The sequence below is a fragment of the Schistocerca piceifrons genome, chromosome 7 (genome assembly GCF_021461385.2).
Source record: "Schistocerca piceifrons isolate TAMUIC-IGC-003096 chromosome 7, iqSchPice1.1, whole genome shotgun sequence".
Lineage (NCBI taxonomy): Eukaryota > Metazoa > Arthropoda > Insecta > Orthoptera > Acrididae > Schistocerca > Schistocerca piceifrons.
In genome coordinates, this window is record NC_060144.1 from 184,087,452 (window position 1) to 184,107,036 (window position 19,585).

General features: G+C 38.2%; 1 protein-coding gene across 1 annotated transcript in view; it reads right to left on the reverse strand.

Moving 5' to 3' along the window:
• Positions 1 to 2,069: 2,069 nt before the first annotated feature.
• LOC124804892 (testis-specific gene 10 protein-like) overlaps positions 2,070 to 19,585 on the reverse strand; it is a 40,402-nt gene continuing 22,886 nt past the window's right edge. The window contains exon 5 of the mRNA XM_047265265.1: positions 2,070 to 2,284. Coding sequence (XP_047121221.1) covers positions 2,269 to 2,284 — 16 coding nt within the window. The 3' untranslated portion in view covers positions 2,070 to 2,268. The remainder of the gene's footprint in view (positions 2,285 to 19,585) is intronic.

The following is a 19,585-nucleotide window of genomic DNA, read 5'->3' on the forward strand; positions in this document are numbered from 1 at the left end:
GAGGCATAAGCAGTCAAACTTAAAATATAATTGGATGTGGGAAGGTGTTGGTACATTGATGTACTCAACATCATATTTTTGATTACAACATCACACACACACACACACACACACACACACACACACACACACACACACACACACACACACACACACACTGCCCCCCCTTCTCCCCCCCCCCAGCCTAGCCCCTAGCCCCTCTCAGTAGTTCTCTCTGCCTCTCCCTCTCTCTCTCTTTATTTCATGCAGAGTTCACTTATTAATTATGGTGACCAGTTTTTACACCACTCACCGTTATTAGTGCAAGTCTTTAGGTCACCATGCACAAGTACAGTGGCAAAGTTTTCAATTGTGGCACAAAATAAACAGTACACATTTATCTAAAATTGACACAGTTCACATTTAGCTCAGTCCTTTAGTAATTTGCTAAAGATGAGTACATTTTGGTGGTTCATTTAAGGCAGTCCATGATTAACATCACTACATCCAAAGCTCACTCACTTCAATGACAATCATAACATAGTTCATTTCAGACATTCGTTAATTTGGATTGCAGAGATCTCTTGAAAGTGATTAATCATGAAAGTATTTGATTTCTGCAGTGACAAGAGTAGATATTCTCGCATACAGAAGATACATAACAGTGGTGCAGGTCAACAAGAGAGTGCCTCATCTACATCTATATGGATGGATACTCTGCAAATCACACTTAAATGTCTGGCAGAGGATTCATCAAACCAGCTTCTCAATAATTCCATATTATTCCAATCTCGAACAGCGCACGGAAAAAACGAATACCTATATCTTTCCCTTATTTTATTATGACAATCATTTCTCCCTATGTACGTCAGGACCAATAACATATTTTTGCATTTGGCAAAGAAAGTTGGCGACTGAAATTTTGTGAGAAATTAACAATGTACACCTCACATCCTGTACCATGTCAGTGACACCCTCTCTCCCTATTTCCCGTTAATACAGAATATACTGCTCTTCTTTGAACTTTCTCGATGTACTCTGCCTATGACACAGATGTTGCTTGTTTAATTTCAAACCGAGGACTGACTGTTTTCGGCAACATCCGACAACTTATAGTTGGGCATGAGAGCAAATTGTTATTTTGAAAACTACACAATGCTTTAAAAATGGCTAGGTTGGGATTTACTTTTTTGATAAATAACAAGAATCAATGGAATTTAGGATTACAGAAAATGTCACTGGTTACAATAATTATAAAAATATGTGGACATTATTTTTCTTTCCCAATGTGAATGTCCCATGAATAGATGCCACATTGCAAAAAGTTGCAACTTACATTAATTTATTAATTAATGAGTTAATTGATCAATGCTGTATGTCACTTTGTCCAGAAAAATTAAGGTAACAAAAGTAAGCAGTTAGAGCCTGGAATCTAAGAGTGGTTTTTACGAAATCTGCAATGGAAAATGTTACTGGTTTAGAAATTCAAAGTTTAATTATTGCAGAAAATAATTAGCTTTTGGTAATTTAAAATACTTTGCACGAAAACCAGAGTACTAAACTTTCAAATATTGTAGATACCCTTCTCAAATATAAGTATTAGCTCACAATTAACTGTAACTTTTAATTAACAGTGCCCTAAGGGAAAATAATTCCACAAATAGAATCAGAACATTTTTAATAACAGTCTGAATAATAAATGTAAGTAAAAGTTGATCATTTTAGGAACTTTGCGTTCTCAAGCAACTGCTGCATGTCGACAGGTAAACATGTCAAAAACATGAAACTTAGCAAAAAAAATTTGGTTATTTCTGGGAGTAGAAAAACATAACAGATGGAAAGAATCCTCCTGTTCTGTCACAAGCTACTGGAAACCTTATCTGTGTGTATGGCTACTGCAGTGTCTCTCAAAGGCTTGTTCAAAATTTATATGATTTGTTAAGAAATTCTAGAAAATTTTATAAATTCTAAGACAAAAGTCAACATTAGATAAAAAGATTATGGGGGAAAAAGTAAAGAAAGTTGGATCTGGTGAGAAGGGGAGTACCTGATAAGGAGAGACAAGAGGCAATAAATAAACAATAAACAGCTACAGATATGCCAAGGCAAATATTGCCTAGTTAACTTCTTTGTTAAAATACATACACATACACACACATTATGGACATCATGATTAAAACTGTGGTCTCAATTTCATTGAAGTGCAATTGAGGTTGTTGTTCTCTAATGGGTATCTTCAGTACTGAGAGTCCTGGAGTCTTCTTTCTGCATTTCACAGCATTCAGTATGTTACAATGTGCTGTAACTGTAAATATGAGCATGGTATAAATTACAGATGTATGAGCATAGTATAAATTACAGATGACTCATAAATATCCTCCAATTTTCACAGAAATTATTCAAAGACAAATAACAAATGTCACACAACAAGACTGAAATTCTGACAATAAAGTAATATCTATTTAAAACAATATTTTTAAGGAGCAGCAATAACACACAGATAATAGGATACCTTTTGCAACAGTCTTCTACTAATAACAATCATTTCAATGTAATTAAAGAATGTAAATGGACTGAATGGTTATGAAACATATTGCAAATAAGACCTGATAAATATCTGAAGCCATTTGAGTAACTAAATAAAAATTTAAAGACGAGTTCATGCAAACATGCATCTGATTTTCAATAGATATGAAATATATCTTTAAAAAAAGATAGAAAGTACAGAAGTGATAACTGATTTTAAAAATGAAAAATAGCTTCTCAAAAGAAAACTAACATTTCATTCTGTTGGCAGTTTCAAAGCATGCTCTTCATAATACTGCATACAGCTTTCCTGGAGCCATTGTAGTTTTTATGTTCCTCACACAGGACAGAGATGTTCTTAGAGCTAATGACTAACACAACTGCCATGTTTATGTTTACACAGCAGACTTTAATTAACTATTTTCCATTTACTGATTCACTGTTCAAAGAATGTTGTATTAAGTTTCAAAGTTCTCATGTCTGTAGCTCCAGGTCTTTTGGAAAGTCTCCAGGTAGTAAGGCAAACTCATACAGCAAGGATCATGCAAACACAATCCTTTCAAGGTATTCTAGTAATAAAACAGTTCTAATTACTGGAGTCTCAATCAAATTATCCTGTACATGTACAGACAAGAAACTCTGAAAATGTGTCTCAGGAACACTCTGTCAGTATTTTTAGTCAACTTCCCACAGCTTTACATAATGTGGATTGTAAAAATCTACTTGAGAAATAAAGATGTATCACTTGCTTGCTATAACATATGCCAACTCTGTAACTCCAAATGCAAAGTTTGTTGTCTTACCATTCTTGGATAGTGTTTTCTATCAGCTCAGTAGGCTGTTTAGGAGCTATAATGTTAATGCAGCTTACATCATCACTCATGACAAGGTCCAGTATCGTTTTATACATAATGAACAGTCATGTAAAGACAAATTCTTCCATTCTGGCATTTATAAATTAACATGCACTCAGTGTTCTATACATTACAATGGGCAACCTGGCTAGATGTTCAGAATGAGATTTCAAGAGTGCTGTTATGTTGTTATGGTCTTCAGTCCAGAGACTGGTTTGATGCAGCTACCTTATCCTGTACATGGTTCTTCATCTCTGAGTAAATACTGCAACCTACATCCTTCATCTTAGTGTATTTATTCCTTGGTCTCCCGCTACGATTTTTACCCTCCACACTTCCCTCCAATGCTAAATTGGTGATCCCTTGATGCCTCAGAATGTGTCCTACCAACCAATCCCTTCTTCTAGTCAAGTTGTGCCACAAATTCCTCTTCTCCCCAACTCTATTCAGTACTTTCTCATTAGTTACGTGATCTACTCATCTAATCTTCAGCATTCTTCTGTAGCACCACATTTTGAAAGCTCCTATTCTCTTCTTGTCTAAACTATTTATCGTCCATGTTTCACTTCCATACATGGCTACACTCCATACAAATGCTTTCAGAAAGGACTTCCTGACACTTAAATCTATATTTGATGTTAACAAATTTTGATTCTTCAGAAACACTTCCCTTGCCATTGCCAGTCTACATTTTATATCCTCTCTACTTCAATCATCAACAAGAACATATGCTCACTAAAATGGGTGCAGTTAAAAATAATTCTTCCATTTAAAAGCTGGTGAACATGCAGAAACTGTTTTAGATTTTCTCCAAATTTTGCATTGTGCCCCTAAGAATAAAACACTGACTTTGCTGGAGGAATTAGAGATTGTGAAACACTCTCATGAAGATGAAGATATAAGTCTTAATGACCAACTGATTACCAAGAATCAAATGTTTTATGATTCAATGATGACAATGTTTCAAAGCATATAGCTGAGATCTGGTATAACTCTCCTCACAAAGATGTTAATTTATTTCTGGTTGGTAAAGGAGCTGTAATGTCCATGTATTTCTTATGGACTTCTCATCTTCACTTTTGGCGCCAACACATGGCCCCCAGCTGTTAGATACTTTATATCTTCTTTAATAGTTTTTACATTTGTTTTACTTTATGACCTATTTTAAACCTATTTTTTCATTTGTATTCCACATCTACACCAACACTCTGCAAACCATTGTGAGGTGCATGGCAGAGCGTATGTTCCATTGCACCAGTCATTAGGGTGCCTTCCCATTCCATTCACATGTTGAGTGCAGGAAGAATGTTTGAATGTCTCTGTGCATGCAGTAATTATTCTAATCTTATCCTCATGATCCCTATGTGAATGATATGTAGAGGATTGTAGTATATCCCTTGAATAATCATTTAAAGCCAGTTCTTGAAACTTTGTTAATAGACTTTCTCAAGATAGTTTATGTCTGTCTTCAAGAACCTGCCAGTATCTCTGTGACACTCACCCACAGATTAAACAAACCTGTGACCATTCATACTGCCCTTTTCTGTATAAGTTCAATATCCCCTGTTAGTCTTATCTGGTATGGGTCCCACACACCTCAGCAATATTCTAGAACACCCACACGAGTGATTTGCAAGCAATCTCTTTTGTAGACTGATTGCACTTCCCCAGTATTCCACCAATAAACCAAAGTCTACCATCTGCTTTACCCATGACTGAACCTATGTGATCATTCCATTTCATAACCCTACAAAGCGTTACACCCAGGTATTTGTATTACTTGGCCAATTCCAACAGTAGCTCACTGATATTGTAGCCGTAGGATACAACTTTTTTTTTTTTTTATTTTGTGAAGTGCAAAATTTTACATTTCTGAACATTCAGAGCAAGTTGCCAATCTTTGCACCACATAGAAATCTTATCAAGATCTGACTGAATGTTTATGCAGCTTCTTTCAGATAGTACTCCACTATGGATAACTGCATCATCTGCAAAAAGCCTGATTTTACTATTAATATTGTCTGCAAGGTCATTAACATATGACATGCACAGCAAGGGTCCCAACAAACTTCCATGGGACACACCAAAAGATATTCTGCTACAGCACTCACTGAAGGCATCACAATTGCTCTCTTGGTGGCCAAACGTGTTTTCTTCAGCATCTTTCTATCCATAACTCTATGCTTTGTTTTAACCTATTATGCAGTAATCTCTGTTTCTTTAGAAGTTTCTTTACAGTGACTGTATACCATGGAGGTTCCCCAGTGACTGTTCTACTGGGTACATATCTATCCAGTGTGTGGTCAACTACTCTCTTAAACCTGAGCCAGAGTTCCTCTAAATGTTCCTGACCTGTGCTGAAAGTTTCAAGTGCCTCATTGAGATATGGCACTACCGATTTTTTATCTAGTTTACTGAGCTTATATATCTTTCTGTTTGTTTTAGTTGCCCTTTGTACTTTGGTAATCATTGTTGCTACATCCATGTCTTGGTCACTAACACCAATTACAATGTGGACATCCTCAAAGAGGTCAGGTCTATTTACTGCCAATGGATCCAACATATTTCCAGCATGGGTTGGTTGGTTGGTTGGTCTGTGGGATTGAAGGAACCAGACTATCTGTTCTAGGTAGTTTTCAGAGAAGACATTTAGTAAAGTTTCACAGATGTTTTATCACGCCCACCACTAACAAAACTGTAATTTTCCCAATTAATTGTTGGATGATTAAAGTCTCCACCAAGGATTATAGTATGACTGGGGAACTTGCATACAAGTGAACTGAAGGTTTCTCTAAAGCTTTTGGTTACATCAGGAGATCAGCCTGGTGGGCAATAGAAGGATCCAATTATCATTTTATGCCCACTCCTGATCCTGAGTCTTGCCCAAACAGTCTCACATGCAGCTTTAATTTTTATCTTGGTGGATATGAGTTTCTTGTCTACCATGACAAATACACCATCTCCATTTCCCATTTGCCTATCCCTCCGATATGCACTTTAATTTTCCCTAAAATTCCCACTGCTATCAATTTCAGGTTTCAACCAGCTTTCTGTACCTAGAATTATGTGAACTTCACCGTTTTTCATTAACTGTTCACTGGCACTTTGTTACAAATGCTTCGGTAGCTTACCATTAGAATTTTAATACTCTGACCCACGGGAGGCATTTCTTTCGATCTTATGCTGACACGTCTGGGTTCCATACAGCTATCATCATCTGGATTGGATGGAGAGTCACCATATCTGAAAAAAACCTTGTGCGCACCCCACACACAGTCAGCTACTGAAATAGCAGCCTCTGATGTGTAGTGCACACCTGACCTAATTACAAGGACACTATAGTTCTGAACCCTACAGTGAAAGTCCAGACAGTCCCAGCCTAGCTTGTCACAGAACCTTCGGAGTCTCTGGTTCAGTCCTTCCACTTGACTCAGAACCAAAGCACCACAATCAGTTCTAGGGACAATGGTGCCTATTGTGAGCTTCACTGAAACTATTCATGCAAGATTGGTCTCCTCAACCTTCTCTGCCAGTTGCTGGAAAGACCCAAGACTGACCTCAGAGCCCACACAACAGGCATGTTCCAATATTCACCACAATCTGCAGTTGGTTGCACCCTGTTATCTCAATAGCTGCCAGAATAGCCTCTTCAACACATTGAATGTGGCCCCTCAAGCATACACATTGAGTGCACCTGGTGTCCTTTCATGTCCCTTGCTGCCATTACCCTAAGGGGTACTATCATTCGCCGTATGTTTGAACTGTTGACAATTAATCTTTGGTGTGACGTCATAAGCGAGTGACTGCGTGTGAGATCGCTCTCTAAGTTTTCATATATTTTTAGGTTTCAGATACATATTTTAACAGTTTTTGTGATAATATTTACTATATAAGTGACATATTAGTGGTTTCTTCATTCACCTCTGACTTTCTTGTGTTGTGACCTGATATTTGTGAGTGTTTCGTATCGAGCAACTTAACCTCTTGCCTGTGTTTACATTCCGCGCTGACCAGTTGCAGCTGTAGCGGCGCATTGAAAGCTAAGTACTAACTAATTGTTTGTGTATAGTGGTTTATTTAGGAACTTTAGTAGTCTTCAACCAGTGTTCTTGGTGTTTTCTGGTGAAATAATTTCAGAAGAACCTTTTGGGAACTGTTTTCAGCTTTGTTACTGTGTCATTAGACGTTTGATTCTCTTTCTGTATTAGTCTTTTGCTATATTCACATTTGTTGTTTATTAATACTGTTAATAATAGTAGTTACTTCCCTTGTAGAGTAAGTTTGTGATTATTGTAGTCAGGTTTTTAACATCTTCTTATTGTAGTAGCGGAACTTAGAAAAAGTAAAATTTTACCATGAGTGAGAAGTGTGGGCTTTGCCGTAGGTTTGTGAGTTGTGGATTGCGGTGTGAGACTTGTTCGAAGTATTTTCACGGGGGGGCGGGGGGGGGGGGGGGGATGCAGTGGGGAAGCCAGTGGGCATTCTGGTGAGATCCTCTCCTGGAACTGCAAGTTGTAGCAAGAGTAAGTTGATAGAGGAGCAGGAGCGTAAGATCTGTGCCCTTCAGGTGCAGTTGAAAAACGCACAGGAGGAGCTAGATAGGATGAGGAGGGAGAAGGGGGTTGGGGAATGGGAGCTGGCTGTTGGCAAGAGATCTGCTAGGAGAAGAAGATTTTCAGATAGTTTTACTATTGGTGTTTACAATAGATATGACCAACTGTCAGAGTCTAGTGGAGAGGAATCTCTAGTAGCTGTAGATGTAGGAAGTATGCAGCAGACCTCAGTAGTTACTGTGCCTAGAACAGTTGCAAAGTCGAAGAGGAAGAAGAAGGTTCTGCTGTTAGGTAGTTCTCATGGCAGAGGTGTAGGCCAGCAGTTACAGGAAGTGCTGGGGAGTGAGTACCAGGTCACCAGCATTGTGAAGCCTCATGCAGGGTTGGCTCAGGTGACTGTTAACACAGGGGGGGTTATGTAGGGATTTTACTAAAGAGGATCAGGTAGTGATTGTGGCTGGGGCTGGTAATAGTATTGGTAGGGATGGGGAGTATAACATAGATGGTGACCTGGAAAAGACAGCCACTCAGACTGGCAACACGAATGTGCATTTCGTGGAACTGTTTCAGCGTCACGATCTGCCTCATCTTAATACAGCTGTCAGGCGTAATAACATGAGACTTGGGGGTGCGCTGATGACAGAAAGCATGGGTCAAATTTCAGTGGTGTCGGTGGAGTCTATCAGCAGGACGGGTTTCGCTAGACATGGCCTGCACCTCAACATGTATGGGAAGGGGAGGTTGGCAAAGCTTATAGGTGACAGCATAGGTGGGGTTGGTGGGATCACTCATGGGAAAATTCCTGCAGTAGCGGGTGTTAGAGCTGAACCTTTTTTAGATTGAAGTCAGCTGATAGGTATTCCTGCTTAAGGGAAGTCTCTCTAACAAGGGAATCACTTTTGACAAAGCTTAGGTATCCGAGTAATGAAGGAATTAGTATATTTCATCAAAATATACAAGGTATTAAAGATAAAGTTAGTGAACTGTTTATATATGTTGACTCTGAAATTATTGGTATATCTGAACACTTCTTAAATAAGGAGATAATTCAGAGGCTTCCTTTACCAGGATACAGGTTGGCTGGCAGCTTTTCGAGGAGCTCTTTGCGGTGTGGGGGAGTAGCCATGTATGTGAAAAACGGCATCCCATATGAGTCAATTGATGTTTCAAAGTACTGCACTGAAAAGGTGTTTGAATGTTGTGCAGGTGTGGTTAAATTTAACGGAGCTAAACTTCTAACTGTTGTTATTTATAGATCTCCAGACTCCGATTTCACAACATTTTTGTTAAAGCTAGAAGAGGTTCTTGGTTCACTTTATAGGAAATACAAAAAGTTAGTTATATGTGGTGACTTCAATATTAATTGTATAAGTGATTGTGCAAGGAAGAGGATGCTGGTAGACCTCTTTAATTCATATAATCTTATGCAAACCGTATTCTTTCCAACGAGAGTGCAAGGGAGCAGTAGAACAACCATAGACAACATTTTTGTTCATTCCTCATTACTAGAAGGGCATTCTGTTAGCAAAAAGGTGAATGGCCTTTCAGATCATGATGCACAAATTTTAACTTTAAAAGATTTTTGTGCTGCAACACGTGTTAAATATAGTCATCAGCTGTTCAGGAAAGCTGATCCAGTTGCTGTAGAGACCTTTGTAAACCTTATAAAGGAACAAGAGTGGCAAGATGTTTATAGCGCTGATACAGTAGACGATAAATATAATGCTTTTCTCAAGACTTTTCTCATGCTCTTTGAAAGTTGCTTTCTGTTAGAACGTTTAAAACAGGGTACTAGCACAAACAGGCAGCCTGGGTGGCTGACTAGAGGGATAAGAATATCTTGTAGAACAAAGTGGCAATTATATGAAAACGTTAGAAACAGTCAAAATCTAAATGCAGCAGCCCATTACAAACAGTATTGTAAGGTGCTTAAAAATGTTATTAGGAAGGCAAAAAGTATGTGGTATGCAGATAGAATAGCTAAGTCTCAGGATAAAATTAAAACCATATGGTCAATCGTAAAGGAAATTGCTGGTCTGCAGAGACAGGTCGAGGATATAGAATCAGTGCATAGTGGGAATGACCGTGTTACTGATAAGTTGCATATATGTACAGTATTTAATAATCACTTTCTGAATATAGCAGGTGAACTAAATAGAAACCTAGTCCCAACAGGGAATCATATAGCGCTCTTAGAAAAAAGTGTTCCGAGACTGTTACCTGAAATGCTCCTCCATGATACTGACAAGAGGGAGATTGAGTTAATAATTAAATCACTAAAGACCAAGAACTCTCATGGATATGACGGGGTATCTAGCAGAATACTGAAGTATTGTTCTATGTATGTTAGCCCAGTTCTCAGCCATATCTGTAACTTTTCCTTTAGGAGTGGTCGGTTTCCTGACCGATTAAAGTACTCAGTAGTGAAGCCACTTTATAAAAAGGGAGACATTGATAATGTTGACAATTTTAGACCTATTTCTATGCCATCGGTGTTTGCTAAAGTTATCGAGAAGGTTGTATATACAAGGTTAATGGAGCATTTAAATTCACATAATTTGCTGTCAAATGTTCAGTTTGGTTTTAGAAATGGTTTAACAACTGAAAATGCTATATTCTCTTTTCTCTGTGAGGTTTTGGACAGATTAAATAAAAGGTTGCGAACGCTAGGTGTTTTCTTTGATTTAACGAAGGCTTTTGACTGTGTTGACCACAAAATATTACTGCAGAAGTTGGACCATTATGGAGTAAGGGGAGTAGCTTACAATTGGTTCGCCTCTTACTTTAAGAACAGAAAGCAGAGGGTAATTCTCCGCAATATTGAGAGTGGTAGTGATGTTCAGTCCCAATGGGGCACTGTTAAGTGGGGCGTTCCCCAAGGGTCGGTGCTGGGGCCGCTGCTGTTTCTTATTTATATAAATGATATGCCTTCTAGTATTACAGGTGATTCAAAAATATTTCTGTTTGCTGATGCACCAGCTTGATAGTGAAGGATCTTGTGTGTAATATTGAAACAGTAACAAATAATGTAGTTCATGAAATAAGTTCGTGGCTTGTGGAAAATAATTTGATGCTAAATCACAGTAAGACTCAGTTTTTACAGTTTCTAACTCACAATTCAACAAGAACTGATATTTTGATCAGACAGAATAGGCATATTATAAGCGAGACACAACAGTTCAAGTTCCTAGGCGTTCAGATAGATAGTAGCTGTTGTGGAAAGCCCATGTCCAGGATCTTGTTCAGAAGCTAAATGCTGCTTTATTTACCATTAGAACAGTATCTGAAATAAGTGACACTTCAACACAAAAAGTAGTCTACTTCGCATATTTTCATACGCTTATGTCATATGGTATTATTTTTTGGGGTAATTCTTCTGATTCAAAAATGGTATTTTTGGCTCAAAAATGGCTGTTCGAGCTATATGTGGTGTAGGTTCGAGAACGTCTTGTCGACCCCTATTCAAAAATCTGGGAATTCTGACATTGCCCTCACAGTATATATTTTCTTTAATGTCGTTTGTTGTTAGCAATATTAGCCTATTCCCAAGAGTTAGCAGCTTTCACTCAGTTAATACTAGGCAGAAATCAAATCTGCATGTAGAATGCACTTCCTTGACTCTTGTGCAGAAAGGAGTGCAGTATTCTGCTGCATCCATTTTCAATAAGCTACCACAAGAACTCAAAAATCTTAGCAGTAGTCCAAACTCTTTTAAGTCTAAACTGAAGAGTTTCCTCATGGCTCAGTCCTTCTATTCTGTCGAGGAGCTCCTGGAAGAGCTAAAAAATTAAGCAAATTCCAGTGTTACATTGTTGATTTTCTTCATTTAAACTTACGACTTGTCACCTGAATATGTTTTTTTTATATTCCATTTTATCTGTTTCTAATATCGTGTTATAATTTCATGTATTGACTCATTCCATAACCATGGAGACTTCTCCTTAATTTGGTCAAACGGAACAATAAATAAATAAATAAAAAATAAATAAAATAATAGATCCCTACCCTTTTGACATTAACTACCACTATATGTTTTACTTTATTTTTATATACTGTACTTTAAAACATCCAAAAGCCACCTAGTGGACATTCCCTGCACTGCATCAGCAGCATCCAGCCTGCCAGTCTCACAGACTGTGCACATACGTGGTCATGTATTCACAGCCACTGCAATTTGTTTTCCAATATTTGTGTCAAGATTAGAAGTGTAGCCCTACCTTACCATAAGTGCATGCCTTTGCAGAAGATAAGAATTATCGTCTCCTTCATGATTCCATACCAATCTGGCCCTTCGTTACTAGTCTAGGGCAAAATAAATATTTATACATATTTTCCATTCTAGGTGCATACCAAAAGTTATGGCTACTTTATGTTTAGGAACTGTGGGTAATACGCTAGTCTTAAGTCCATCTCCACTCTGATGTTATTGTAGTATTTTGAATAAGTTACTACCACCTTCTCTTGCCAGATAGGGCTATAGCCCTCATCTGTTTTTATGTATTTTTTCCATGCAGAAATTCTGAAGATGCCTCAAAAAGGCTTGTTTTGATTACTCCAACCTTACAACCACTCTACACTTGTCTTATTCCCAATTCAGAATGGAGATCGAACAAGGTGGTGCAGTGGTTAGCATACTGGACTCGCATTCTGGAGGACGACGGTTCAAGCCCGTGTCCAGCCGTCCTGATTTATGTTTTATGTGATTTCCCTAAATCACTGCACGCAAATGCCAGGATGGTTCCTCTGAAAGTGCATGGTCAACTTCCTTCCGCATCCTTCTCTAATCTGATGGGACTGATGGCCTCGCTGTTTGGTCCCCTTATCTCAAATCAACCAATCAGAAGTGAGTTAGCCTTAATTTAGATTTTCTGTTTATGTGTGTTTATGTAGATCATTATTTTGTTATATCATTTGCTTACTGTGACTTTGATTATTGTTGTGAGAGACTGTGAATGTAGCCAGCTGCCCAGACAGTGACTTCTTGTACTGGTGGCTTACTGTTTGACGTTGATTAAGGCAAGGCTGGAGTATTGTCTTGTAGGAGGTACAAAGCAAATTGTTGCCAGAGAATGGTTAGCAGAGCAAGGCTTAAAGCAACAGCAAAACAATATTTCCCATTGCTGAATGACTGCTGTGCTCTTTCTGATTAAAGTTATCATTAACTAAATAATCATCAGATTCTTTTTAAGTAAGGTAACAGCTTGTCTCCTATAATGGTTGCTAGCACATCTCTTACTTCATGTTAGATTAATTTTCCAACTATTTTCGGCAATAATCTGTGGAGGTGGGTGTGATATATTACATAAATAATTTTCACAATGGCTGTTTGCGGAGATGCAATGTGAATTACATATGTCCTTGTACATGCATCCTGTGTGTCCTTGGGCACAATGTAAACTGACACGGACATCCCCAATTACAGACATGGGCCACTGTCCAATACATGGTGTTTTGGGTAATCATTTACATCTTCTTCAAATACCAAGTATTACTTTGCCTGTGTTCTGATAACAATGCAAAAATAATCCACAGCAATACATCTAAGGGGATATTCACAATGTGCTTAACAAACACGGGTTACTATATATCACGTGTCAGTGTCTGTTTTGATAAAAGGAGTATTGATATAACTTTCAGAGTTCATATTCAATGTCTACTAAAAACCACAAAACTGTTGGCAAATGTTTTATTACACAGATGACACATGCATTAATTTTAAATACAACAAAACAAAATTTGGCAACTACTATATACGTGTTTCAGAAAGAACTTGTTGGTGCTAAGGTATAACATGTTTGTTGTTAGTACTTTGTAGCAAAGAACTTTAGATACTACTGGTTTCAGGGTCAGGACACAAGCAGTGAGTAGGCAGAAGAGCAGATCGTGCTGAACATGGTCGCGAAGGAATCTTGTAACGAAGGGAAGAAGCTGTTGCGCCCGGGCTGGCAGATCGCCGAGTCGGAGACAGAGCACGAGTGGCAGGGCAAGTCCTGCAGTAACAGCACAACAAACCTGCCCACAGCTTGTACTTACATAGAATACTGTATGACATGGTACAGACTACAGCTAAAACTATGTTGTAATCATAACAGGCTGCAAGATATAGTAGGTTATTGTACAAAGGAAGCAGGATTACAAGTGACAAAAATTAAAAATTTGAAGCTCCAGGTACCACTTGTTTGGACTCGAATTTGGACCTGGTACATTCAGAAAATAAATCATATCAAAATTCAAGTAATTTTAATAACAGAATTTGAGCCTTGATGATGTGAAACTATAAGAGTGTGGAAAAGTTAGGAGGATAACGACTGGGCTAGCTATGTAGAAATGTAAGCAACAGCACATGACACTTTATATGAAGTGAATTAAATGTACTTACATGAAATGATTTCTTTGCAAACCATTCAGATACCCTAATCAGCAGTGTAATGAATATGTTGTGACAACTGCAAATTTCTGGCAGCCAGGGCTTGGTTGCAGTCACCTTAATCACTTTTTCATTGTAAATGATATTTCCACATACAATTACAAAATACTGCATACAGATGTTCTTCCATGGGGTATATGTGAATAACATCACTAGGAGAAATGATCTGGTAAACACTTTACTACGGAGTTTGCATTTCTTTGCTGCTGCAGGACCAAAGTATTGCACTTTTTTGTAGTGTTTATTGTATGATGAAAATGGATTCTGTACAATAACTGCTGCTGCTCTACACAACTGCCATGTCACTGAGAGGTCTGTGAAGATGTGCTACAACTGAATCTTCATCCACATGAAATAGTAGCGACTTCTCTGGTGTACTACTGGTTAGTTAGTTTCATGTTCCATAGATCATTTGCATGCTTAATCGTAATGCTGCAGAATAAGTCATTTTACATTCAAATTACACATTTGTTTGTAGCTATGAATACATGCTGACCATTTACATTAAAATAAAAAAAAATACAAATGTAAGTTAGTAATTCCTACCCACCACCTTTCACAGATTAAAGAAATAAAAGTTATACTACAGAATAGAAGGAGCTGTCAAGGGAAAACTGTTTTAGTTTGTCTTTAAATTTAACTTTGCTGTCTGTCAGACATTTTATATCACTGTGCAAGAGATCAAATATTTTGGCTGCAGCACTGTTCATCCAGTTTTGTGCTAAAAACAATATTATATGGAGTAATGTAAATCATCTTTTCTTCTGATATTGTTATTGTGTAATCACTTACAACAAACTTCATGGGGAAATAAATACAATGTGAACTAACTAATTCCTTGAAAAAATATCTACAAAATAATCATTGGTGAGAACCATGTATTATTTGCACAGCACAATTTTGGGCAATGCAAACTTTTTTTTTTGTTTTCAAAAATCTGTTACCCAGAACATTATTTCATATGACATTATTGAATGGAAATGTGAAAAAATGTCAACTTACTAGTCTCTCAGCAAGATTTGTAAAGATTTTAAGTGGAAATGTTGTAACAGCTGTGTTGCAAAAATGTGTGAACTGACCACAACTGTTCACAGCCAGTAAAAGATAGCTGCATCAAGTATCCATCAGTGGGCCTACTTACTAACAGCCATAATGTTGGAAACATGTGGTGTGCATGGGCATTGGTCAACAAAAAGCAACAGCAGTCCAAACTAAGCACTGTACAGTACAGACAAGTCTTTCCACAATCTATAACTGCAATCCACGGACTACTTGAGTAGAGCTTAATGCAGGCTCCCCATGGACGCATGTGGAGGTTTGTTTGGTGCACCCTGTTTATTTTTGCTCTCACTTCATCACATCTGCAATATACATGGCACCTCATGATCATGGGTAAAGTTCACTTCGTTCTGGACACATGTCCAAAATTCTCCCATGGTCAGGTGATCAGTCAATGGGCTCATCACTGAGGAGTGTATATCCTCTAGGACAGTGTTCCAGTGGAACAGCAATGCATCACCTTGCTAAGATTGCCATTTAAGAGACATTGCAATCACATTTCCTTTTTGTCATTTGTTCATTTACTCATTTGTGAAGAATAAATATATTTTTGGTGAACATGTACTTATTCATTTCCGTCACCACACTGTCCCTATAGACTACATCCTGAACACAGTGCATAGGTGTGGCAGTAAATCAGGCTCACTGTATGACTGGCATGTAAGTGGCAATACCCACATGTTCTCACTTCAGTGTCACTGAACTAAGTTGTTTTAGGAGTTCAATGATGTGTTTGTTCCAATTTAAATTCTTATCAATATGGACAACTAAAAAGTTTGAAGTTTCCACCCTATTTATTATTTCCCTACCATGTAAGTGCTTTAGTGTCCGCAGATGTGTAGAACTGAATATGTCATGTCTTTGAAATTGAGAGCAGTATCTTTTGCGGAAAACCACTCAATAATACTTTTAAAAATATTACAGGATTTACCATTTCTTCTGTTATTGTATGTAGGTATGTATGTATGTATGTTCCACACTAACTCTTTCTCAGATAATCAGCACTGAGAGGATTGTACTCTGCTGGATTAACAAAGTTAATCAAATTAAAGTAATTCCCTAATTCTATTTTATTGTTACTTGACAATGGGAAGTCATTATATGGCAATAAGAGCTGTGCACCAACTGTACACACTGCATAATAAATTTGCTACTCTTTCTGGAGTCCTTTTTTTCATGACTCATGCATTTCCATCAATAAAACATGCTGTGCAAACAGTCTTGAGAGAGTGCAGTGCAGAATGGTGAAATTCTATGAGTGTTTGTGGGGAATGTGAAGGAGCATTATTGTACACATTTTCAATGGCTTCAGTCTAAATCAGAGTCCAAATTAGCACATGGTTGCTATTTTGATTGTTATATTACTTCCTTTTGCATTTCAAACATTTGAAGTTTTATTGAAAAATTGACAACTTCTAGTGTAACAATCCCACTAATGTTAATCAAATCTATAAATATCAACTGGTTTAATTCAATCTGCTAAACTGTATACGAGTACTATAAAAATTGTTAAAACTGTATAATTATACTAGTGTAGTATACAAATATATTAACACTGCATATCAAATATTAAATGATCTGGTCGATCAAAATTTATCTTAACACACTGTAATGCACAAAGCAATACAGACAACAAATAAAAGCAATAATTACATGTGTGTCAGTTAAGAGTTGTGTATAAGCAATATGATTCATGGCTGAAGCAATCATCTATTCCATTCTGTAAATATCACATAGAGAAGACGTTGAGTTGCAAACAGAAACATCAAAAAGACTGCTATACATTTGAGCTTTCAATCAAAGGGCCTTCTAAGGTTAAACTCACACGCTCATGGTCACTGTCTCTGTCCACTAACATGAGACTGCATACAGCAACCTGATGGGAGAAGCCACCTGTGAGTGATGGTATGTAATGAGGCTGGGGTGTGGTGGGGGAGGGGGAGGGATAGCAGAGTGTGAGTGGGAGAGAGTGTAGTGCTGCTTGTGGGAGTGTGCAGGGACATGGTAGGAACCAGGCAGGACTGCTGGAGGAGGGGGGTGGGCGGGGGGGGGGGGGGGGGGGGGGAGGAGGTTAGAGGGACCGCATGCCCCTCCATATCCACATCCAGTGACGCCTGTAGGTTGAAGATGACACAGTGGTCGGTCAGTACCTTTGGACCTTCCTGGCCTGTTCGGACGGAGCTTAGTTTAGTTTAGAGGAGGGAGAAAATGACTAGTGTGTGCTATGTAGTGCTGGAGTGGGAGCACAGAAGAGGATGGGTGGGTAAGGACAAGAACTAGTGACGGTTGTGGTCAGAGGGGTTATGGGAACATGGAATATATTGCAGGGAGAGTTTCCACCTGCACAGTTCATAAAAGCTGGTGTTGGTAGGAAGGATCCAGATGGCACAGGTTAATAAGCAGTCACTGAAGTGAAGCACGTGATGTTGGACAGCATGTTCTGCAACTGGGTGGTCCAGCTGTCTCTTGGGCAAAGTTTGTCAGTGGGCGTTCATGCAGAGAGGCAGTTTGTTGGTTGCCACACCCACATAGAAAGCAGCACAGTGGTTGCAGCCAAGTTTGTAGATCACATGACTACTTTCACAGGTAGCCCTGCCCTTGATGTGGTAGGTGATGCCTATTGCTGAACTGTAATAGGTGGTGGTTGTGGTGGTGGTGGGAGCAAGTACAGGACATGTATTGCATCTAGATCTATTGCAGATATATGGGCCATGAAGCAATGGTTTGGAGACCAGCGATGGAAAAGGGATGGGCAGTGGAATACAACTGTGAGAGGGGTGGGAAGGATAGTGGGTAGGACATTCCTCATATCAGAGCACCACGAGAGATGGTCGAAATCCTGGCAAAGAATTCTTAGCTGCACGGACTGTGCAGATTTCTACATGGACATGAGAACCAACACAGAATATCTCGTCATGCCACCACTTACAAAACTGTAACAATCCCAACTGATTGTTGGATTATTAAAGTCTCCTCCACTGATGTCTGTATGATCAGGGAACTTATACACTACTATTGTAGCATTTTTCTTTGCTACTTCTGTACTTTTAACTCTTTCATGATAGATTTCATTTACTTTTGCATGGACATGAATTCAAAAGTTTGCACAGCTTTTTGGTTTTAAAAAAAATAGTGAAATAGGGGGGGGGGGGGGGGGGGGTGAGAGAGAGAGAAGTAGAAAAGGTATCTTAACATCTTCTGCAGGAATGTTTTGACTCTTCATGTACAACACAATGAAGAAAGAAACACAGTTTGTCAGTGCAAGACACTATCATCACATTTTTGCACCTAAAAATCCAAAATTTCCAATACTAAAATTATGAATGATAATTATGGACTACATTTTATGCTGTCATTTCCTACAATTGTTGGTATTCTGGTTCACTATTGACATTTTAGCTCTCTGAGTCAGGAGTAAATGTGGATTTTAAGTGTTCTAACAACAAAATATTACTTTTTCATAACTCAAATAGAATAAGTAATTGTTCAAATTTATTTTTGTACTAGCTGTACCTGGCCAAACTTTGCTGTTTCTTACTCCACTTAAAAGGAAAAGAAAGAACCAGAGAAAATACACATTTCTCATATGTATGGGAAATGGATATATATCCTAATCTTCTTCTCTCCAGTGTCTCTGTCCATCTTCTAATCCCCCATGTCTTCATCTCCTCATGCCTCCCCCCCCCCCCCCTCTATGTCCATCTCCTCCTTCCTGTTTTCTGTTTCCATTTCTTCCCACCCCTCTGTCCATCTCCTCTTCCCTCCTCTCTCTGGCCCTGAACCTTGCTTATTGTTATTACACATTCAGATTCTGTAGTAAATAAACCAACGTTATATGTATTTGTACACACACACACACACACACACACACACACACACACACACACATGTCTAAACGTTTATTACAGTAACGTGAAAAAATTGGAACTAAATTGGAAATGTTCATTTTGAGATTTATGGTGACAAAGTTTTCCCTATATGCATTAAAAAGATATATATATACCTAAAAACAACACACCCAAATTGGGAATCTATGTTGTGTCAAAATTTCAGAACAGTCGGTCAAGAAGTTTCAGTGAATAATGATTTTTATCAAACAAACATTTACATTTTTATTACATATATACCAGATGGCATTCCAGTAGATATATAAAAACATCCGGGTATTTGAATGCAATGTTGTGTCA